The sequence below is a fragment of the Convolutriloba macropyga genome, chromosome 4, assembly GCF_964194025.1.
Source record: "Convolutriloba macropyga chromosome 4, txConMacr16.3, whole genome shotgun sequence".
NCBI classification, from domain to species: domain Eukaryota; kingdom Metazoa; phylum Xenacoelomorpha; order Acoela; family Convolutidae; genus Convolutriloba; species Convolutriloba macropyga.
The window spans coordinates 16,946,652-16,971,304 of record NC_134471.1 but is presented as its reverse complement, the minus strand read 5'-3'; the positions used below and the strand labels follow the sequence as shown (position 1 = coordinate 16,971,304).

General features: G+C 34.4%; 1 protein-coding gene across 1 annotated transcript in view; it reads left to right on the top strand.

Moving 5' to 3' along the window:
* The first annotated feature begins 18,896 nt into the window (after positions 1–18,896).
* Positions 18,897–24,653, top strand: part of LOC142338290 (uncharacterized) — a 44,079-nt gene continuing 38,322 nt past the window's right edge. The window contains exon 1 of the mRNA XM_075387971.1: positions 18,897–19,574. Coding sequence (XP_075244086.1) covers positions 19,555–19,574 — 20 coding nt within the window. The 5' untranslated portion in view covers positions 18,897–19,554. The remainder of the gene's footprint in view (positions 19,575–24,653) is intronic.

The following is a 24,653-nucleotide window of genomic DNA, read 5'->3' as shown; positions in this document are numbered from 1 at the left end:
TTAAATTAGTAGAAAATATTAGTTTCAAATATGTTGTAGAGTTTGATGATGATCTAGTGGCTGTACATAAAGCAAGAGGTAATGTTAAGTTAGATAAGTTTAATTGTATTGGTTTTGTTATATTACAAAAGCTAATTTATTTATGTATAAAGCTATATATGACTACTTTGAGAAAGAGTTAAATTGTAGTTATCATTATACAGATACTGATAGTATAGTTATAAACATAAATATTCCTTTAGATAGTGTTATAGAAACTGAAATGAATAAGATAAAAGATATTTTACATAATAATGAGTTATATAAGATGAAGGATGAATTACCTAATGATACTATTTTAGAAGCCTGCTTCCTTAAAGCTAAAGCATATTGTTATAATACAGTTAAAGGAGAAGACGAGAAAAAGTTATAAGGTATAACCAAAGCTACTATTAATAACCAAATTACTATTGAAGACTATAAAAACGCCATATATGAAGCTAGTTATAAATATGTTACAAATTTTACTATTGATAGTAAGATACACCATTTAGAAACAAAGAACAATATAAAATAGCTATTGATCCATTTGATGATAAAGGTGTTAAAAGTTGTAATGATGAATTTAGATTTTACAATTAATTTTTATATAAATATAGCAAAATTTAAAATTTATAAAAGAGTTAAACTGGCTTTTTTATTCAGGTTACACTGAAAAACACTGATCACTGTGTTTCCATCGATCTCAGTGTTTTTGACTGTGCTTTTTTTGTTCAAGTTATCCACGAAGTGGTTACACAGATCCACGAAGTTGTTACACCAATTTTCGCAATTTGGTTTTACGTGCTTGTTACACGGTCTCACTAGTTATACTGAAAAACACTGATCACTGTGTTTCCACCGATCTCAGTGTCTTTGAATGTATACCCATCACAGTTTGGCCCAAATACAGTCTCACAGCAGGGATCTGCGAAGCAGTTTCACTGATCATCCTTTTTAAGAACTGTGCTTTTGGTTTTTTTACCTCACGTAGTTTCATAGTAATTCATCAAAGTCGAGGGACGTTCACTGGAGTCCGCGAGGAAGGAACCCCAAACCTTCCATTTGCTAAAGCAACTTAACTAGACTCGATGATTTAACCACTAGGCCAAGTGAGACAGAAAGTTTTAGTTTTAGATTGATTAAATATTGATTAGGGGATATATGAAAATTTTTATTATTTTAATATTTTTTTTCAATTTTTGTTCGAGTTATTTTCGCAAGTTGGTTTTACGTGCTTGTTACACGGTCTCACTAGTTTTATACTAGTATCTGGGGACGTCCACTGGAGTCAGTTGGGATCTGCGAAGCAGTTTCACTGATAGAACCAAAACTATCCGTCGGATAACAGTTAATTACCAGCTTAACTCGACACTAGTGGTTTGCACTAAGTGAGACAAGAAATGATAGATTTTAAATATAAAAGCAGTGAATATAGAGTAGTGGATATATAAAGGGAATTAGAGTAATGTGTATATTGGTACCGTATTGCGGCTCTATGCTGCGGAGATACCAATATACACATTACTGTCCTCACTCAAAATTTTTAAAAGATAAACTCAACAGAAAAATTGGTTCGCGATTCCGATGCAGAAAGTACTTTTTGTTCTGAAAGCAAAAATCTTTGACCTGGAATTCAGTCATGCTAGTTTTGTAGTCAACAGATTCTACTTCACTTATCCAGCAGTTCAAAATATTCATACAACAATATTTTAGCAAATGTTTCCAAAGGTTTTATTCAAGGTTAAAGAGCTGAAGCGATCAGCACGGATACTGATGAACTCAGCTCCCTGAAAACAAAAAAAAAACAGATTGTTTAGATACAACGAAGCATGTTATTGTCGAGTTATTGTGAAAATGGAAGTGAAAATAAAGATTGAAAAATTCATAGAAATCAGAATCTGTGCTGATATTACTCCTAGGGAAAAGTGGTGCGCCAATAACCGGTGGATAAAGTTTTAACTTAAAAAGATCTAGATTTGCTTAACCATTACCTTGATTTCTATTGGCGTAGAATAGAATTGTGTCGTCAGTAAACAAATAAAGCTCAATTACCTGATGGTTTTTGGGTATTCGCACGCGAAGCTATACCCATAAAACTACAAATATCCGAGATTATATCCTTCCAGAACATCGCAAAGCACTTACGTCATAAATAGATTTTTACCATCCATTTCAAAACTTTGTAACCGTTCATCGCTGAGTTCATCTGGTCTAAAGATCTCTAATCCATTTAAAATCATCCTTTTTACCAATATTGATCAAACTCTCACTCTGATACACCTCGTTTTGATATTAATAGTGTAATGCCGTCTCGGATACTCGCTATCGTCTCCCGTGACGGGTGTTTACAAGGCACATCCTTTAATTTTGAAAAAAAATTCTGATTTTGAAGAATACTACCGAAAGTTTTTTTGTAGCATTTTTTATAGCTTGATGTTACTCGGTTCTGCGAAGCAATAAACTTCAACCTATTCCCAACCGTGGAGTTTTCACTCGTTCAACACTCGATGTAAGCTAATCTTCTCTCTGATCGTTCAATTATTATTTTCGTTAATCAAACAACAAAAAAGACTATTTTTGAAAAACTCTGTTAACTATGTTATGTTGTTTTTTAACGTTTTTGACATTTTCAGCAGACTGAAAATGAACCTGATCATGTTGCTAAGTTCTGCGACTCAATAAACTATTTTAATCCATAATCAAAAACCCATGCTCTAAAGCGGAAAATCTAATGACAATAAAAGCCCTGCGCATTAATCAGTGCATGCCAGCCCTCAAAAAGCGGAACAATAGCAAAACCCGCAATATCTTATTGAAAAATGGTTTCGGTCACATGACCATCCCCACACCGCAAAAATTGCGAATGATGATTCAAAAGTCGAACATTTGCTAGTTTTGAAAAACTGAAATAAAATATTGACAACAACGTTGATTTAAACCTTTTTACTTCATTTTAGAGTGTTTAATTTTTTCAGAAGATCTAGAAGTTCACGAATGTAAATATATGGATTCACAGAAGTTAAAAAAATTGTACCGATAATAATGTAATTCTGACATTACAAGTTTCTGCGAAAACATTGAATTGAAAAATTAAATAGCATTTTTTTCAATTTTGATTAATTTGAGCAAAACCTTTGTTGACAGACGAAAAATCACTGCGACGAAAATTAATGCTACATAAAATTGTATTAGAAAACATCCAAAATAACTAATATAATGGCAAAAAACTTAATTTAAACCTTATTAGAATATTATAACATTGTGTTAGTATAGAATTCACACTTTATTGCAAATAAAAAGCACCCACTAACTTTGAAGGAACGAAACCATTTAGTTTTTACATGAATCTTCTATATAAAAGAATACCAACGCTACTGCTTCACTTTTTAAAATGATACATGACAATATGTGTGTTTACAAACTTTTCGACAGGTGAAAGAAACAATGAATAAATTTGAACATCCTTACAGAATATAAAACACGTGTGATCTAACATATATTCTACGCAGAGAAGGAAGGAGGTGGTGTTATGATAACTTCCAGTATTAAGGCTTACATAACAGAGTAAAAAAAACTGGCAACGAAGGTTACTTCAGAACAAACATTTGCACGTGCGGTAGAATTGTATTGAAAAAATCTCTTACCTTAAACAAACCTTTAAAGAACTTCAAGAGAACACAATAACATAGCTCAATTAAACACTGTTGAAAAATTATTGCGCTCAATTATTGGAAAGGTTAAGAATAAACCTATATTTCATTTAGAAAATCAAACGAGCAAAAAACGTACAGACATAATAAATGGTCTTTTGAGGTTTACATTTTGTAAACAATCAGTCTCATACTGTTAATAAAGCAATCGTGAAAAAGCAAGCAAATACAAAAACGTTCTATATTCAATTAAAAACTGTGAATCTATTCTGTTTTGCCCCCCCCCCCCCCCACCCACCCGCCAGCCCCTCAGCTTAGTGGGCTTATAACTTTTAAGCACCAGGCGCACGTGTTATTTTTTACATAGTAATGTGCTATATAACACCATATAATTTGTAACTGGGGACCTAAAAAACAGTGGGGGGCAAAACAGAATAGATCCAAAATTGTTATCGTTTTTTAAAAACAAAATTAGGAAAAGTAAACAGACGAAGTCCACTACAAGAACAGACAACAAGTTGGTAGTACAAGAAAAATTCAGTCAACAAGACCAGGCTTCCTAAAATAATGTATACAATTTTCAAGTGTGGGCAATTGTACACTTGTTAAAAAAATCGTTTGTCAAATAAGAAAAAAGAAACTGAAAAAAAGAAGAACTGAAGAACTGGTGCAGGGATTAATTCAAACGCCAGGAAAAGTTATAAAACGCAATATAACCGTTCAACTTCCCTGATAAAAAATAATAGAAAATCAAATTTTGGTTGATTTGTCCTCTCGCTTCTAGCGATATGCTCTGAAGCAAAGAAAACAACTTAAAAAATCTGAGTTTAAGCGACATAATTGACCATTTTCATTTTTCTTAGGATTAATCCTTCTGGGATTTAATGTTGCTGTATATAAAACGCGCTGCCGGTGCAGGCAAACACCAGCTGACTTAATGAGCTATGCATTACATCAATCGCACTTAAGTATTTTGCCTATTAGCCGGACTGAAAACAAGGCTGGATGTGAAGCAAAAATTATAGTAAAAGCCAGCCTTAGTACTAAAAATGTGCAAAATTAAAACGAATGGTTTGAAATTAGTTCCAAATGGACCAACAAAAGTGAAATTCCAAACTGAATTTGGACGAAATTTAGTGTAAAAAACAGACGCCAATGCAATACGTTTGAATCCTTATCCAAATAACTAATACGAATTTTTTATCGCAATATCAAAAATCATTGCTAATAACAATTTTTTTCGTGTGAGAACGCAATAATATAGCTCATTGAAAGACTGTTAAAACAAGGGTGGGAATTATATAAGATAAAATGGCTTTTCACTAACAACAAAGAAGAACAAAACATAAAGAAGCTTGATTGTTCTGAGAGTTTTAGCACCAGAAAAGGACTTTTCGATGAAAGCATTTAAATTGGTTTGGGTGTAATGCCCACGAAACCAAAAAAAAGCTTATAGAAACAATTCTGACGCAGGAAAGACGAAAAGCAGGAAAAATTCTATTGATGCACTAGCATACTATTCAATTTTTGATACGCAAGGCTTTGCTATCTTTATCAATATCTCGCTGTTTGGTATTTCAAAAATCATCACATCGAAACACTTGTAGTAACAAAGCCATTCCGTGTTTTAGCAGGACCAAACTGTATGCAAGAAGTTTGAGGGACTTTCAGTTTCCTCCACACTACTAAAGTTATCCATTCGATGACTTTTTGGTAATGTTGAAACTTTAAAAAAAAATTTCCACTGAGCACGAAACTTACATTTCAATTTAGAAAAACATTGTCTTCGCCAGAGAAGAATTTTAAAAACAATTCTAACATCTGATGAACAACCAACTCTTGAGAAATTAAAAAATTCAGCAGGAAAAAATATAAATAGAGCCAATAAATCGAAAAAAAAATTTAGAACTACTGTATCTGACCAGCAGATCAATTGAACAATGAAAGCTAAAAAGATAAACAGTCTCAGAAGTTAGAGAAACTAAATTAAACAACAAACTAACAAGTATAATCATTGTTAAAACTCTTGAATTTATCCCGCTGAAGGCCAGATTGGATCCATTTAAATACAACCATCAACTTTTGCACAAGCCCTGAAAGGGACTTATTGGCCAATAAAGATTGGCCACAAACAAACACTTTACGTTTCAAAAATGCAAAAATTGATAAAATTTTCCAGATTTCAAGATATTATTATGTTAGAAAATCATCTGCAACCCTAAAAAATTATTTGCTGGCCCTCAAAGATCAATAATCTAACAAATTTGAAATCAATTGCTTACATGATTGTCAAAAATTGCTTACATTCGTATTAAAATGTTGCAAACTATTATATTGCCACTAAAAACTCTGCAATAACCAATTTTCAAATCGTAGAAGAGGACTCCTGGTTTCTCCTAAGGCTAGAAAATGTCTACAATTGGCAAAAATTTTCAAAAACATAGAAAGAATTGAAAAAATTAGTATCGTTTTGCGTGTTTACATTTGCAGTACCACAACATATAGCTCACAGAATGTTCAAAGAATTATTTCATGCGGAAGCCTATTATCTACTTTCACAAACGTCTTTTATTTTGCGTTATATAAGAGCCACGCAAAGGGCAGAAACTGATCCAAACACAAAAAATTGACTCCAAATTAAAAATAGGCGCAAAAATCTTTTGGAAAATAACACCAACTTATTTTTTTTGTCTATCATTAACATGTCTTAATCTTCAAAAATGTTTGTTTGCCCCCTAAATCTAAAAGAAAGTGATGATGCGCAAAATGTTCCGAAAAACAATCAAAACTTGAAGAAATAGCAAAAATTAACAAAAGTCGCTAAAATTTGTGATGTTCATGTCCTCCAAATTTTTTCTGGTTCTATAAAATTATTCACTAAAACAAATTCGAGCTTGAAATCTGCTTCTTTGATCTGTCAAATAGACACCAGCTGAAAAATTAATATTAGCAAACAGAATTAGTTAAATAAATGTTGCAGAAGTTAATGCCATCCAGACCATCAAAATCTTTTCTGTGTTGTTAGAAAGATTCAATTAGAGCAATTTCAGGCCTTAAAAAATTTTCATTGAGTTGATATTACTCTATCTTCGAGAAAATTACAATTAGTTTAAATCTACCACCAATCGTTCACCGTAATAGATAAAAGCGATGCTAACAAATAATTTTAGCGTGTTTTCAATATAATCCGCCAGCATGGCAGTCACATTACGTTTACCTCGATATCAAAAGAAGTTAAAAAATTTTCGGGGAAATTAATAACTTTTCGCCCCTTCAGCAGCTCAAGGTCACATGCGGTTACTGCAGTCAAACACTAGTGGATTGAATGCTTCACGCTCTAGGTCAATTGCAAGTTGCTCGTATTTCCTTTTTTTTGTAGAATGGTGATAGTCGTCAGTATTTGGCATTCGTTTTGAACTTTGCCAACTGGTTAAAGATGTCACCTAAACGAAGGTGTTTTCGTATAGACTTGTTGCGTTTTGTTGAATCTAATATCGTGATCAGCAGCATTGGATGTGTTATTCATTTGTCTCGACTTTGAGCGGATCAAAATGAATCTCGATTTGAGGTAAAAAATTATAAGAAAAACCTGCCACAGTACTAAAAGATCGATATGAATTGTTAAAACAACTGGAAAATAACTACTAGAAAAATTCAAAGAAACCCATATAAAACAAATAGGCGCAATGAATTTAAAATTTGTTTCAAAAATACAAATACCGCGGTAGCAAAAAACAATGCAAACAAAGGTTTCACTTATCAAGTGTTTCTCATTAAAGCTCGCGGGCTTAGCAGTCATATACCTCCTTATCACTGTAAGGTCATCGTCAAAAAAGGCTTAAGTTTGTGGGACGAAATATTTGTAAGGAAACAAACATTGAGCACGTGCGTTAGAAATATATTGAAAAACTCTCTCATCTTAAACAAAGACTTTAAAGATCATCTAAAGAAAACAATGACATAGCATAATGAAGCACTGCTAAAAAGGATTGCGCTCGCTTATTAGAAGGGTTAAGGATAAATTCTATTTCATTTAGAAAATAAAGAAAGAGCAAAAAAAATATTATAGAAACCTAATAGGTCCTTTGATGTTTATTTCTTGTAAACATTCATTTGCATACATTTAAAAATGCCATCGTGTCAAAGCATTTATAACCAATCAATTGTAAAATAAGAATGAAAAACTGGAAGAAAGAAAACCTGGCGGGGGTTTTGATTCAAACTCCAGGAAAAGTTATAAAACGCACTATAACCGTTCAGCTGTCCCTGATAAAAAATATTAGAAAATTAAATTTTAGTTGATTTGTCCTCTTGCAGCTACGGATACGCTCCGGGGCAAAAGAAACAACTGAGAAGATGAGTCTGAGCGACAGAATTGGCAATTTCGCTTTTGTTAGCGTCAATTCATTTGGGAATTAATGTTGCTGTATTAAACGCTCTGCCTTTGCAGGCAAACACTAGCTGACTTAACATACTATGCATTACGTTAATCGCACTTTTGTAGAGTTCTGATCGTCGTCAGTATTTGGCATTTGTTTTGAACTTTGCCACCTGGTTGAAGATGTCAGCATCAATGAAGGAGTTTTATCTAACAACATGATAAGCACTGGTTCTGTTACACATTTGTCTTACCGTGAGCTAATGTTAAAGAGGCTCGATTGGAGTAAAAAATATAATAATAACCTGCCACTGTACTACAACTTTGCATTATCGATGTGAATAGTTAAAACATTTGGAAATTATACACCAAAAGAATGTTAAAACACAGTCGACAAAAAAATTTTGCTATAAAAACAAATGCCTGCACTATAAATATCAATTTTGTTTCCAAAACTAATAGCAGTCGGTAATGGCAACTGCGAAAAGTGTCGTTAACAAACAATTATGGCTTGTTTCCTATTATAACTCGCCAGCTTAGCAGTAAAACAAAGTATACCTGCTTATAATGGTAAATTGACCAAAAAAAGGATAATTTCGCGGGCCGATGTAATGGGAAAAACAAAAATTATAAACACGAACTATAGATTTGTATTTAATAAAACTTTCATATTAGAGAAAGATTTCAAAGTCATTTTGGTGAACACCAATCACATAACCCAATGAAACACAGCTCAAACAATGGTTGCGCTAAATTATTGAAACATTAAGTTTGTGTAAATTTGTTTTCATTTCTTTTGAAAAAAATATTTGTATAAATTTAATAACTGAATCCTGACAAAACAAGCAAATGCAAAAACGTTCAGTGTTCTAATTAAACATTGATTGTTTATCAATTTTTGTTGAGTTTTGGCAAAAGTCCATTGGAGAGACAAAGAAAAACAAACGACAAGACTACAACTTATTAGTACAAGAAATTTATTTAAAAAGACGAGTACGACTAAAATAAAAGTAACAAGTTTTATTTGAGAGCAGTTAAAACCCTTTAAACAATGCTCTTGAGATAAACTTCTTTTGCTCTTTGTTACACTAAAAAGTAAAAAAAAATTGTTTTAATAAAGCACGAGCGCTTAGTGGATAGCAATTAATAGGCGCCCACTAACGTTTAAGGTGAGGGGGCATCAACGGATAGAAACTAGTGTATATTTCAAAATTTTAACAGAAGCAAACCCCAATTAGTTACATCTGCATATTTACAGTATATTGGATTCAAAATTTTGGATTGTAAAAGAAACACTGCATATATCTGCATAACATGGAGGAAAATAAAACTCATCTATCCTACTATATACCCTATGCAGAGAAATGAAATTAGCAGTTGCTATTGCGATTACCCTCAATGTCTAGGCGAGCTTATATAACAGAACTATGAAAAACTGCTTGTCGTTTACTACAATCTTGAGCTAACGTTGGAAAACACAGTAAAAATGTCCCTCATCAAAAATAGTAGAAAATGACTTTTTTTCTTTTTTTTGGAATTTTTTTGCAGCTATCGACTCTCTCTCTCTCTCTCTCTCTCTCTCTCTCTCTCTCTTTGAGGCAGAGGAAACAACTTGGAAGAACTTAGTGTAAGTGGCAGGATTGATGTTACTCAAAAGTCTCGATTTTAAACGGCTGAAAAACAGGCTCTATTGGAAGTAAAACTATGATAAAAACCTGCCACAATACTAAGATTTTGCAATGTATGAAAAGATCAATCAAATGCAAATTAATCAAAGCAAGTGTTAGAAACCCAATTTAAAAAATCGATCTAAAGAAACAAATGCCGGCGCAATAAATTTAAACGATGTCCTGAAAATTAGTACCAGTCTGTTTTGGCAATGGTAAAAAGCATGGCTAACAAAAAAAATTGTCCACCAGCTTAGCAGTCATACAACGTATACCTCAAGAAAAAAAGAACAAGAAAAAAAGAACGTATAGAAATTTAATTTCATCAAAAAGTTTGACACCAAAAACAACTTTTTCGATAATGATATGTTTTGTTAGGACATGATGTTGTCAGGGAGCTCAGACAAAAAAAGCAATGAAAGATAGCAGTACGGAGAATACTCAACACCTGGCTTACATTACCAATCAACTCATAAAGAAGAATGACGTTTCACAGAAATTATACAACGACCTGATACAGGCCAAAAAGGAGAACCCTATTTTATCAAGATTCTAGCAGTGTTTGCGTGTGTATTCGTACTGGGTCGAGTAATTATCATTCGATATATATTGGCAGCATATTTTCCAAAACATTAAAAAAGAGTTTGGCTTCCACACATATTTGATCAAGTTTTATAAGTTTTTAAGAAGAAGCTCATTGAATCAACTTCTGTAAGCAAACTACTTAAAACTGTTTTTGACAAAGGATCAAAGAAAAGTTTTCCAAGTTTTCTTTCAAAACAACTGCAGTGCAGAAAGTTGGACTCTACAAATTCTATTGGATATAAATCCATAGGAACAATGTGTGCTACCTCTCTAAAGTTTGTGTCAAAATTATACAACCCTGGTTGAGAAATTTTTAGTTTTTAAACATAACAAATTCTCCTTATCGTCGTTTTTTTTCTGGCCAAAAACGACAAAATTTTCTATGTTTTTTTCATCGGTATCGTCGTTTTTGTTCGGTATTCAACATAAGAAAGATTTGGTACCGTCGTTTTTAAACGTAAGACAGATTCGGTATTGTCGTTTTTAAAAGTAACAGAGAATCAATATAGTCTTTCTTAAATTTAAGTGAGATTCGGTATCTTTAAAGAAACACCAGGATTTTTTAAAGCAGATTAGTCCAGCGGACCGAACAATGAAAACGATCGGCACTGGGCGTTTTGAAACGCAACCAACGGTCAAAATCTTTGCTTGCAAACTACAGAAAAGTATGTCAAAACTCAGTGAATGCGGATTAATCAACAGAACTCTCATCAATGATCAAAAGATATGTAACAATTTTGAATTCAAAATTAACCAAGAAATTTATACGCATTCATTTAATTTGCAAATGAGCTAAAAATGAATTTTTAATGAGCTTGCACAGGCTTTCAATTTTTTTTTCTAAGAAGAACCCCTGAAATTCCTGCAAAAAGCAAATCATAGCGATTGACCACATTATATACAGAAAAAAAACAAAAGTTCCAATGAAGAAAACGACATTTTTTTGCGTAGAAAATCAAACATACCGACGATCTCTTACGTTTAAATATCGAACAAACCGAATCTTCTAAAACCGGAAAAGTCGAATCTCCATTGCGTCCAAAACGACCACACTGAATCTTTCCTTCGATTGAAACCGAAAATATCAAAGATTTCTTAAAATTTTTTGTCGTTTTTGTTCGGTCTTCTCAACTAGGGAACTAATTGAACTAGATGTGAAATCACCTCAATTGAAAAATGATGGTCTCATTGTTGAGTCCAGCAGTGATACAAAAAATAGAACTCAGACAAACCCTTATAAAACTCCAAAGAGCGTCAATTTAAACTATATACCTCAAAACTGAATTATTCTTCTATAGCAAGCCAAAAGATCCAGGAAACAGTTCTAGGGAATTTATACTAATAGACCACTAATCAATCAATCTAAATTTTGTAGATATAAAGGTTCAATTTTTCAATTGAACCTTTATATCTAAAGGCTCAATTTTCATTTTCAAAAAAAAAACAGGTGAAACCAAATTATTTTGATTAGGCTAACTCAATGATTAAAAAGTATTAATATCAATCAAAATCAACTTCTAACAACAAGCCTAGGAACTTCAATCTACTTAATGGTTTTTGTGTTGCTTCTTTCTGTTTCAAATTTTCTATTTGCCTATCTTTATAAAGAGTAGTTGCACTGGTTAATGATAAACTTTCCTAAGAATTTTAGGGAATTAAGAACTGCATTAAACTTTTTAATAACTATCTCATGAAATATATTTCTGCAAAGAGAGTTATAACGAGAAATGCATGGCACGAGGCAGACATTGTAACAATTGTGGATTAACAAATCGTTTCGCCAAGGTGTGCAGGTTGAGTTCCTGATATGTGGAATACGGATGTTGATCGACAACATTCTGTTAAAATCAGTTGGTAGGCTCTCAGAAATAAGTTCTCCTTTGTCAACAAAGACAATAATTTTAGCAATAATTTTCGCATTTTTCCTGCTCCTTTGGTTCTTCAAGGACAAGAACATCCCCAGAGCCATAATTTTGTTTAAGAAAGTTTGCAGCAACCCGCATAGAGTCAAGTCAAAGGTAGAGGGCCTACCTGCTCCAAGTAGAAGCAAAAATGTTTTCTGGCTCTGAGTTCTTCTGTGCTACAGCTTCTTCATTTTCTTCTAAATTGGTAGAGTTTGTGTCAGAAAAATATTGTACAAGTACTACACATTTCCCCTCAAAGATGGTTTTTGCATGGCTACGCTTATGATATAAAACAACTTTGTAACTGTGAATGTCCCATAACCAGGTGTACGATTGTAAAATTATCTTTTTGTTTAATAGACTCAAAGACATCAACCGTATTTTGCCTCTATTCAAACGAAAACCAGCAGAAATCTTTTCCGAATTTTATTCTGGGAGAAGGCCGGCAAACTTAGTGAACAGAGGCTAAAGTGTTCCTTCTGGAGAACAATGCAACCTCTTGGATTCTAGCTCCTTATACTTGACAAGATGACAAGAGCTACTCAATTGTCATTACCGAGTTGCCGAAGCAGAGTATTGTTGTTTAAATGATTTTTCCTGACTAGCACTACCCAGGTTGAGGTCCCAGACGGAAAGTCGATATGTCCAGACCCAGATGAACGCACGACGGGGGTGTCGTGCGTTCAAATTTACATGGTCTGGAAACAAGGAAAAACGCACGAAAGTCTGGACATGAACGCACGAAAGGTCTGATGAACGCACTTATAAGACTGCTTCTATGACTAACAAAATCCGAGTCTTGAATTGTCTATAAGCACGAGTGCCCATGGCCATAAAATATGTTTGAAGATTGCTCCAGAGAAATGTTTTCAAGAAATGCTTACTGATTATTATAAACTTCTCCACAAAACAATTTTAATCAGTTCCGTTGGAGTGCTGCAACACAGCTAGTAAACAAACATATTCAATGTAGAGTCCCTACCAATCATTGGGGGGTTGTCAATATTGGGCAGAGATTTCAGCAAGGTGACGGTTGGTGCCTTGTTGTTACTTGCGATAAGTGTCTTGATCTCCAAATGGCCGCTACTAGCATCTCAAAACCTGTGACCGGTTTTGTTACACACTTTTGTCAGTTCAGTTCGCGTATTTAGCCTACCAGATTTCGTATTTAATGGAGATCATGTATAATAATGAAGATTTTGTTCCATCCGCTGATTCTTTTTCATTAAAAGCGAGAGCTTTATCAAAAATAGCGAAAGAAAATAGCGAAAGAATAAAATCAGGGGCGTTTTGAACTCTCGAATCACAAAAGACAATAAATTTGTCATAAAAATTGGTCACCGGTTTGAGTAGAAAAAGATGTGAAAACAGCAAAACCATATAAAAAATCATCAAATGTTTTCCAGTGGTGATTGTTTTTCTCAAAGTTGAGAGCATTTCGAATATTGATTTTGAAATGACTGATTTTCGTTTAACACGAAGATTGGGCCTGTTGCACAAACGCCACTCTCCTGACCTTAGTCGTTTTAACAGTTTATATGAGGCAACTCTCTCACACTCCCACCAAAAGTCTTTGCTGGTCTATGGTTATCTGCTATCTAAGTTCTTTCGTTATTGCGTCTCTGGTTTTTTTCCAACTCAGTTGATGATTAAATGAAAACAATTTATAAAAAGCGAAGGGTTTTCTCCAGGTCGTTTCTGACGATGGATGTTCGATGTCAACTCGAAAGAATTGATTTGACCATTAATACAGGTGTTTGCTGAGTCCCGATCAGTTAAAATGTATATTAACTGAATGGTCTGTCTGTTATTGAATTGCTGTTAAAACTCCTCGATGTCTTTGGATCCCCAGGAATCCCATCTAGACCCTGCATTCATCCACAAGTTGTGTTTTGACTCCGACCATAAGCGTTTCAATTTTTTGTTTTCTAGGTTCTAGCACTTGGATTTTGTACTGTTTATCATAGGTATTGGGTAAAAACAAGAAAAACCCGAGTGAAATGTTGGAATTCCATTAAGTTTTAAGGTGCGCCAGGTGTTGTGTGAGTTCAGTAGGGCACCTACTAATGAAAGAGCTTTCTGAAGAGCCCTAAAATGATGTTTGCGAATACTGGCAAAGTGTCGCTGCCCAGGTTCAGACCTCGACTTATGAAAAGACCATGCTTTACCAAAAAGACCAAGAAAAAACTTCCAAAAAGACCAAGAAAAAACTTTAGCTGAACCTAATCGTTCAACTTGACTTTGGCTGGACCCAAATTTTTGATGCTGGACTTAAGCTCGACACAAAATTGATGCTCGATAGTTGCGCTATCTAAAACGTTCATGCTGGTCACAAGCATTTTACCTTCGCGATGAAATTTGGCTGGTGCTTATAACGTAGTGAACGGGTTTGATCGTTTAATTTCTCAACATTTTTTTTAATTTTTATTGAAAAATGAACTGTGTTATTATAAATATATTATAGAAAACAAATTTTAGAATCAAATGAACTAAATTATAACCCACTAAACGTTGCCAATGAAAAGTCGATTGTTAGATCTTTGTTAACTAGTTAAATTCAGCCGAACAAATTCGCAATATAGGTTACTTGCGAAAACTAATTTGTCTTAAGAATTCAACATTTCTTAAGATTTTTTGGCAAATTTCCAACTCCTTCTCGAAGGTGGATTGCATGTTGCAACGCTAGTTTGATGTTGCTGGTAGATGTAACGCATCTACAAAAAGAAGTATAGAAAAGTTAACTATTATTAATCCAACATAAATGCAATCCTCCACTCCTTACCCGACTTTAACTAAGAGCTCGACCGGCGGTTTTTATAGTCATTATTGGACCCCCACTAGAATTATAAAGTCTTTTCATATGTCCAGCTCTAAACCTGGGTGCAGACATTGCCGCACCTTGGCTCAAATCGGTTGGAGAAATTTTTCTGCTGTCTTTATCAGCTCCTTTTAGTAGTTCTGTTGTGAGGGGAAATAAATGACCAGTGCCCAATAATATTGCTGTATTTTTGCGGTTGAACTCTCTTGTTCGTCAAGGTGAGACTTTGTTGAATTGTTTAAAGCGACTTGAAAAAACAATTCTTCATAGTAAGAATACCCAAAAAGTTGTTGCTTGGGGGAGTGGGTTGTTGACTTTGGTTTGATCTCACCAGTTTCCTGTAAACAACGGTTCGATATGCGACACTCTCCTATTTTCAGGACCAACCCCACATCCAAAAAAACTGACAAAAAAAGTAGAAATCAAGTTGCCTTCGGAAAATTTGAGCTCAATACTTCCTGAGTTAGTAACATTATCGCGCGCGCGCAAAATACGGAATTCAAACAGGCTTAATCCAATGAATGTTAAAATTGCTTGGACGTTATCAAGACTCTTTTTAGATATGATTGTCTCATCCATTTTCACTACTGTCATTCTAGAATTTCTCTAGGGTTGTTTAGATTTGTTTAGATTTTAGGATATAGTGCTTTCTCACTTTTCTTCTTCACACAGAAATCAATTTATCATAAGATAAATTGCTAGAAAATTATAATAAAACCATATGTTATCCCCCAATCATCAATGTTGCTTCTCAAATATTCATTTTGTGAAGTGTTTAAAACTAATTGTTGGAAAAAAACTTATAAATCTTTCACAATGATGGCTAATATTTGAGCGTTTCTCAGCCAAAATTTTAGACGAATTGGAGCTTGTATAGCTACCTGAATGGAAATACTACACAATTTGTTAGAGAATGTTGTACTTTATGATCACCCCTTACCTACTACGTATGATGGCACATTTAGCATCTTGCACCTGTTCTCGAGAGCTTTATCTATATCGTCTAGGCGCCGTATATAAACACATTAAAACAAAGGTCGGAAACAAACGAATATGTCTATTAGGAAAGTTTGCTAATGTCATGACATAATACCACAGCCGAACAGACGAAAAAGTCCCAGACAAAACAGTCCCAAATAGGAATATATTCCCAGACAAAACAGTCCCTGACAAAATAGTCAAAACACAAGACAAAATAGCCCGAACTAAATATGTAGTCAAACATATGCACATCAATTAACAAAGAAACCCATAAACTTTTTCATATGATTGTATTTCTTTGTACAATTTTAAGCTGATTACAACATAGTTTTTGCCAAATAATGTATTCGGAAACAAGTTTTTGTTTATTCCTAATTCATATCAATTAAAAACAATGCATTCTGGGACTGTTTTGTCTGGGAATATTTTGCAATTTAACTGTTTTGTCCGGACACAAAGCATACACCTATTGTTTATTGAAAACTATGAATTCATATTTACTTCTCGTTTTTGTTTTTATTTGTATTTAAGAACTACAATTGTTTACTGAAGGTATACCTGAAATCACAAACTTACATGCAGAACTGCCTGTTATTCAAAAGCCCCATTTTCATAAACATTACAAAGTCCTTATTATTATTGGCGGTAAACTGGTAATCATCAATCTGTATTTTTTCAGTAATTACGAGGTCCTTCTGGAAATGGGTGCCAAAAAATTAGACGAAAATGAATAGGTTGATAAAAAATTTTAAAAATTGACTTTGCAATTATGTTCTTAAACAACAGTCAGTGCTAATCATGTAACGAAATCGACCTCTCAGCAATTCGTTATCAAAAGTAAAGCCATCAAAAAAGAAGTCGTTCCAGAGGACAAAATAGGTAAAAATAAATTGTGAATTTTGCCCTAGTTTTTGAATTTCATATTAACAACAAGACGGCTCGAGCGAGTCTGTGATTGGTACAGGAATTTCCAACATGGTCCACAAAAGCTAGAATTGAATTGAGCCATTGCAGTAAGCCAATGAGCAAAAAGGGTGCTTAACAGAAAAAGGTTCAGTCTCCAAAATTTTCGGTATTTTAGAAGTTTTCTCACTCTTTGGTGCAATTTATTACTTAGGGATTTATGATGCATGACGAGATTTTTCATTAACAACTTTTAGGGCTTGGAAGATTCTATTTACTTGATAACGCTTTTTTCACAGATAAATGACCTGTTCAGCGCGCATTTAAACAATTTTGATTTTTTGAGATATAATGTTGATAAAATTGGATGAACCTTCAGTCCTATATGAACGTGTTTATCAAATCTATTTTCACGTTTCCTAAATATGTTGTCTAATTTTCATTAGTTATATTATTAAGGCTATTATCACCAAAAGTTTGATCTGAAGTCAAATTTGAATGTGTTATTAGCATTAGTTTCTTAAAATTGAAGTTTTTTTATCTTAATCAATGCCATTTTACGTAAATTTTTAACAATCAATGTTATCGTCAGACCAATAAATCATTTTGGGAAAAAAGTTCATTTTTGTTCACATTCAGTTTCTTAAATCTCATTGAAGTTTTTTGAAACTTTTTTTCGGAAAATTGTAGATACTTATAGGTTGTTTTTCTCAAAAGTAGAAATGTATCCTCACGTTAGTCTTCTCTCCAAGGACTGTTTCAAAAATAAAGGAGAATATAAGATGTTTTGCTTAACTTTTCGTATTTAATCGATTTTCTAAGAGTCTATTCTGTTGTCAGCTTGTTTTCTCCAGTATTTTTTGTCACGCACAAAACATATTCATTTTTTTTCATCCTACTAATACGGCAACGAACACAAATCAGCAACTTAAAGATCTCAAAAATACTATTTGTTAAATTTGTCATAAACAAAATCCTAACACTTTATAAAAAACATATTCAAATGCGACGAGATGTGTAAATTAAATTGTCAAAATCATAAAAGTGAGAACCCAACCAAACACCATTGGGATCGGAGTTAATAGAAACTGACTTTTTTGTTCTGAATTACTTTATTAGTTTTTGAAAAGAATGTCCCTGAATACTTGACTTCATTTTAATTTTTGTCGTTTCTGTTTTTTTTTCAAAATTAAATTTTTTTTGCTATAACAGACTTAAAAAATAACTTAAAGGCTAATGCAAAAGTTGTTTTTTATTTAGGAGACAAACAGAGGGCTTATTATTGAAAACATCGGCAAATTTATTTGGCGTAAAAGCTTAAGGTTCTAATTATTTGTTAATGTCTGTCTAAAAAATGAAAATATTGTGTCGATAAAAATCAATCTGTGGCCCGATATCCAAGGTCAGAATGAGTTACGAAGGTAAATTAGACTGAAAAACACAAATAAAGAAGGAAAGTTTTGAAAAAAATCACAATTTCACAAATTCACAATTGACAATTTTATTAAAAATTACCTTTCACACATACATTTAGTCGCCTCGAAAAGACTTAACCCCAGAGCTTTTACAAACAAACATTATCCACTTGAATTAATTGTAATTTCTAAATTCTTTTTGGAATTTCTAAATAAATTTTCTAATAGCAACACTTTTATCTTTTTAGAATCCATGCGTTGAAAAGTTTCGATTAATCGGCGTACAAATATTACGTTACGTTATTTTGTTTGAATATCTTTTTTTGTTTGAATATCTTGGAACAATTACATTTTCTTTGAAAATTTTGTAACAATTAGCAATAGTATTGGTAGCGTAATTTTTATTGAAGGCGATACAATAATACTGTGTGTGATCGCATGAACAGTTAATTGTTCATGATAAATAGTAAAGATTTCACAACCGTTGGGAAATTATTTCACGCTTCCACATTTGGATCTGAAGATCACTTTTAGCATCGAAAAAAAAATGATTTGAGTTATTTATTCAATCCCGGAATTCTGTGTTATTTTGTTTGCAACAATGTTTGTTTATTAACACTCGTTGGCAAAAACAAACCAAAAATAAACAAAACTAAATTACACAAGCGTGATCTAATAACTTTGACAGCCAAAATGATTTTTAAAAATCATTCGAGTATTTGAAAAGTGTTGCTTTTCGACTTTTCTTATAATTCCTCCTCCTTCTTGTACTGATCAAGTTATTCTAGTTTAGTGATGTTCCAATGATTTTTTTCGAATCGAAATTGAGTATTGAAGGACTAATAAATTGTGTTAATTTGATTCTCTTCAAAGTTTCTTTTTAGAATCGAAATTGCTCTTTTTTCGCAACTGATGTAAACTTTGCATGTGCTTTTAAAAATAACTGATCGCGTTTTTCATTAAATTAAAGAAAATAGTGACATGCAATATCATGCTAAAGTTGCTTTTACAACTTTGGCGGCAGTTTCGATAATTTACTTCGCTTATGATTTACCTTTAACTGTCAGACAAATTAATTCTATCAGCGTATCCAACTATATATTTACAAGGGAGCCTCGGAGAAATGATTTATGTGATAATTTTAATAACTGAAGACCGTGTGGATTTTGGAGACAAAAGATTCGTGGATTAAAGCACGCAATTTATGCACCGTAGAGGCGGCTGCACGGCAAATGCCTCATTACTGCGTCAGGTTTGTACGAAAATCGTGCTAGGAAGGGGGGGGGGGGTTGGACGAGAAAAATGTTCGTTCATAGATTAACTCACTTTGGTCGACAAATCTGAAAGTCAAAAATAACATTAGTTTGCCCAACCATTGAAATTGGTGTCCGTCTGGGTTGTCGGCTCAATTTTTTTTGTAGATAGCTAATTCGGCGATCATCTATATGTATTCACTCATTGACAAAAATAAACCCTCAAAATACAATTTATCACAGCAAAATGCCTGATTTTCATAAAAATCTCCCGTTTGCTTTGATTTTTATATCAATCGACGCAGTTCCACTAAAATACATTTTTTTATGTGCACCAGTTTTCCGATGTAAATAATGCTTAGTGCATTTAAAAAATTTCTGTATACACCCCAACCCCACTATCTAACGGCAACCACAGAAAATGGTTCATTTTCAACTTTACCAAAAATTTTCAGTTAAAGTTTTCATAAAACAAAATCTACGTTTAGATGATCTTATAGATTATATTCGGCTTTTCTTCTTTATTTTTCTGGTGAATTTTATTTTGTTTCAAAGGTTTCCGCATTCTTTAACAATTGCATCTATTTTGCTTTATGAATAACATTTGTTGAATAAGGCTTCCTCTTAACCCTTTCAGCTCTTAATATTTTTGAAAAACACTCTTCAACCAAAATAACCGCTATCAAAATGTCCTTGATGAATCCCCTGTTATTCAAAAGAATTTTCATGGACAATTCACAGCAAGTATCCAGGATAGCAGTCAGCCATATTAACAAATTGGCTACAATCACATTGTTACTCAACCGCTAACAATCTCTTTTATAATAGCAACACACTTCATTCCAGATTGAGAGCAAATGAAATCAATCAGAAAACTAAAAGTGAAGCTTGAAGCGTGAAGAACTCACTTTGAGAAGCCAGAGAATGTTCTAGAACAACAGCGCAAAAATAGTCAAGAGAAAATATTGCAAAAAAAAACATAGAATACCTGAAACCGATAGAATACCTGAAAAGTGTTACGTAGTAAATGGACGAATTTTAGCCAATCAGAATCGAGTATTTCTAAACTTTAAAATAAGATTAAAATACGTTGTAATATACGTAGAAAGTTCCGAAAAAGTTCATTTAACCTAATTTAAAGTAAATATAACCACTATATGTATCGATTAAGCTGGTTTTCGGCTTAATATTTTTTGGTTTTCTAGACAATTGTCGATTGAATACGAACTGACTTTGACGTCAATGACATCAGACGAAAAACCTGTTGAATGAACAACAAAAAAAATTCTTGCCGTCTAAGTTCCACTTGTTGCTATGAGCATCGTTAACGCTTGTACGTTTTACAGCTATTACGTTAATTGATGCTTACACGTTGTTGCTATAATAAAGGAGCTTACGTGAATCAATACAAAATATCGGACTACAGTTCTTTACAGAGTTTATATTGGTGCCACGACCCGGGTTTACGAACACCCAATTCCTTCGTTTTAGCCTAATTGTTGTGATAAACTTATTAAAAGATTATATGACATGTTGAGCTTAACAGGTGGTCCAGCTTAAGGCACTCATCGCTAGGGGCATCGATGTGCACCACAGTGGTGTTCTACCATTTCTGAAGGAGATGGTAGAGCTGCTTTTGTTATTGGGTTTCGTCAAAGTACTCTACGCCACAGAGACGTTCGCCATTGGAGTCAAAATGCCCACCAAGTCAGTTGTTTTCACGGCTGTCAGCAAGTTCGGCAACAATGATAACAGTGCCAATACTTGGACGGAGGTGACAAGAAGGAGAAGTGGCACATTGAGTGTTTCATCAGACCCAAATTGGAGACTGTGAAAGCAGACTATGTCCAGTACAGTCAACAGGGTGTCTTCATCTGGACACATTTCACAGAGTGATAAGTGGCCATTCTGGGTGGGACTGGGACTCACTGCCGCCATGTTTACAACGATGCTCAAAGCAAAAAGAATGTGAGATCGATGGCAAGGACATGGGCGTCAAAGAAGACTCGAGCTTAGCCGCAAAACAGTAAGACAGAGCAGAAAAATTTTATTTACTGATATGGCAGTAAATTGATAAATTTTAGACGGCAAGCAACCCAAACCCCAAATTTTTGATATTGAAAGGGGTAGTCAATCCAAAATATTGGATAACTGGTTACCATTAACCCCCACAAGCAAAATTTTTGAGACGAAAAAACATCAATTTTGGAAATTTTTGGGTCGAATTACCGAAAGTTTGAAAAAAATTAATATGGTCGGTTCGTATATCAAAAAATAACCTCTGATATAGAGAAAGTTGAGAGAATATTATGCTAAATTGTTCAATTTTGAAAGGTTTTGGTAAATTTTGATGCAATGCAAAAAAAACATAGAATATCAATATCGAATATTGAAAAACCGTACTTTCACGCATAAAACCGTCCAGTTTACTGGATTACCGTTCCGAATTCATGGATAGCAAAAAAGTTGACCAAAAATAGATAAAAATTGGACAAAAGCGTAAATCAATTTCTCCAACAACAAGGTTTGTTAATTGAAGGAAACTAAATACACAGAAAAATTTGTGAAAATTTTCACAACCTCCGGCCTACAAAAAATTATTGAGTTACCATAATTTTTCTCTTTGCTCGTTCATGTACCGTTTCGTCCACGTCCTCTTCGTCCTTTTGAATTCTTCGTGTACCGTTTTTCAAAATCGTCGCTCTGCCAAAAGTCCGATTTTCGTTTTCTTCAGCTACTTTTCCGGATTTCGATGTAGTATGTGATGTTGTATGTTGTTGTTTTTGCTGTAGTATGTTGAGTATGCTAGTATGCTGGTTTGTTGTTTAGGTCTTATTGCTTTCTAGGGTGTGACTTAAGTTTGTTCTCGGGTTACGGCTGGATTGTCCTCTGACTTTTCAACTTCACTAATTTACTAGCCCTGCTGTTTTAGTATATTGATTTTGCTGCTGTATGTTAGTGTGTATCTGTATGATTGCTAGTTGGTTTGGTCTTGTTGCCTTCTAGGGTGTGACTTAAGCTAATTCTCGAGTTACGGCTGGATTGTATCTTGACTTTTCCAACTGTCTTGGTCTACAAATACACTATTTTAGTTTATTCAATTTTGATGTAGTTTGTTTAATACCGCTAGTATGCTGATTGTTTGTTGTGGTTTGGTTTTGCTAGGATGTGACTTAAGTTTATTCTGGAGTTACGGCTAGTAAATTTCTCGAACTTTTCATCCTTTTAGTGTACTACTGCATTGCCGTAAATTAATTTGTTTTTATATTAAGCCTCATAATGAACTATGCTAGATTGTCTTGCAGTAGCTTTTCTCCTCCCTAGGGTGTGACTTAAGTTTGTTCTGGAGTTAAGGCTAGGTTCTTTGGTTGAATTTTTGCTGTGGTCGGCTAACATAGTTCTTTCCGACCTCATTTCCCGCTCGTCCTTTCCCACCGTCCCGTTTCGTTTCGTTGCGCGTTTTTTGCTCGCTTTGCCGTACGTCCCGTTTCCGTTGCGTCGCGCGTTGCTCGCTCGACCTCTCGTCCATAGCGTCTCCGTTTCGTCGCGCGTTGCTCGCTCGACTTCACGTCTGTCCCGTTTCCGTTCCGTCGCGCACTGCTCGCGCGACCTCTAAACTGCCCCGTTTCCGTTGCGTCGCGCGTTGCTCGCCCGACTTCCCGTCCGTCACGTTTCCGATTCCTCCCGTGTTCCTCGCTCGACTTCCCGTGTGTCTTTTTGTCTCCCCCGCGTTGAGCGCATAGTCTTCAGCGCTCCACTTCTGTTTTTGTTGGGCACTGTGTGCTCGACGACCTTTTCTGTTCTTTGGGTGGTTTGATTTACAGACTGTCTACAGTGTGCTGTGTTTGGTGCATTTTGCGTTGGGTTTGTTTTGCGTGGATTTGGTTTGTTTGGAGTGTGCATATAATAGATAACCGTTTGCAGTGGTAGTTTTGCTGGTCATTGGAAATAATAACATCGTGATGTCTAATAGTCTTGATCAAAAAGTCAAAAAATTGTACGCTGCCAGATCAAAGCGTGAAGCTGAATTGCATGCTATACATGAAGACATCCTTCATTGTATAAATAGTCAAAGTAGGCGACTGAAAGTTGAACGCCTAGTAACAAAGTGCAACGAAGCATTTATGACTGTTGTAGATAAAAATGAGGACCTGATTAGATTTGCTGGAAAAACGGAGGATCCAAGTGCACTTGTTCCTTCATTAGAGTCTTACTTGGAGGCAATGACAACTAAGAACGACAAGATACTCACGTCAGCACGAAACTACATCAACTCTGTTGATGATAAAGGATGATAAAGTGAGTGAGTTCCAGGAACCAAGGGCTTTCATTTGTTCTAGACTTCCTTCACTTATGACCTCGTCAAAAACATCTAGTCAGCGTAAACATGATTATGTAATTGCTAAAATGAAGCGCAAAGAAATAGAACGAGGCAGCCATTCGCCTCGCTAATGAGAAAAACAAATGGAATTAGATGAACTGGAGGAAAACAACAGGAAACGGTTGGCAGAGGCAACTCTCCAAGAATTTGAATTGCTGGACGCCGTTTCTAAAGGTAGCCAATCTGAAACAACTGCAAGTGCTAAGAGCTCAATGAGAAGTGAAAAGGCTGTCCAAGACTGGATCAACACCTCACTTGCTTTAAGTTTTCACAATGACGAGAAAATTAGTGAACCAGAGGTTATGATTGACCCTCCAGAATGTCCAAGCCACAACAACGGCAAAACAGTGGAAGATCAGAACACTGAAATTTCAAGGCATTCTAATCCAAAAAATTGTCGAGGCAATTACATTTTAAGCAATGAGACCTTACAACAACTCGATCCTTATTATACTCCACCTGAAAATTTTTTAGCTGCTGCTAACACACAGGCGTTGTACCAGGCGCACCTAAGGGCGCAATTGTATCAAACATGCCAGCAAGGCATTGCGCTTCCAAGCATAACTAACCAAGGAACCGCGGATAGTCAGCCGCGTTCTGTACACGCCTCAGGGGCTTCTTCACCGCCCATTCAACAGCCCACTCTTCCTCCTTTTCCGACAACAAATTATCCAGCCCCCGTAATAAAAGTTCCCTT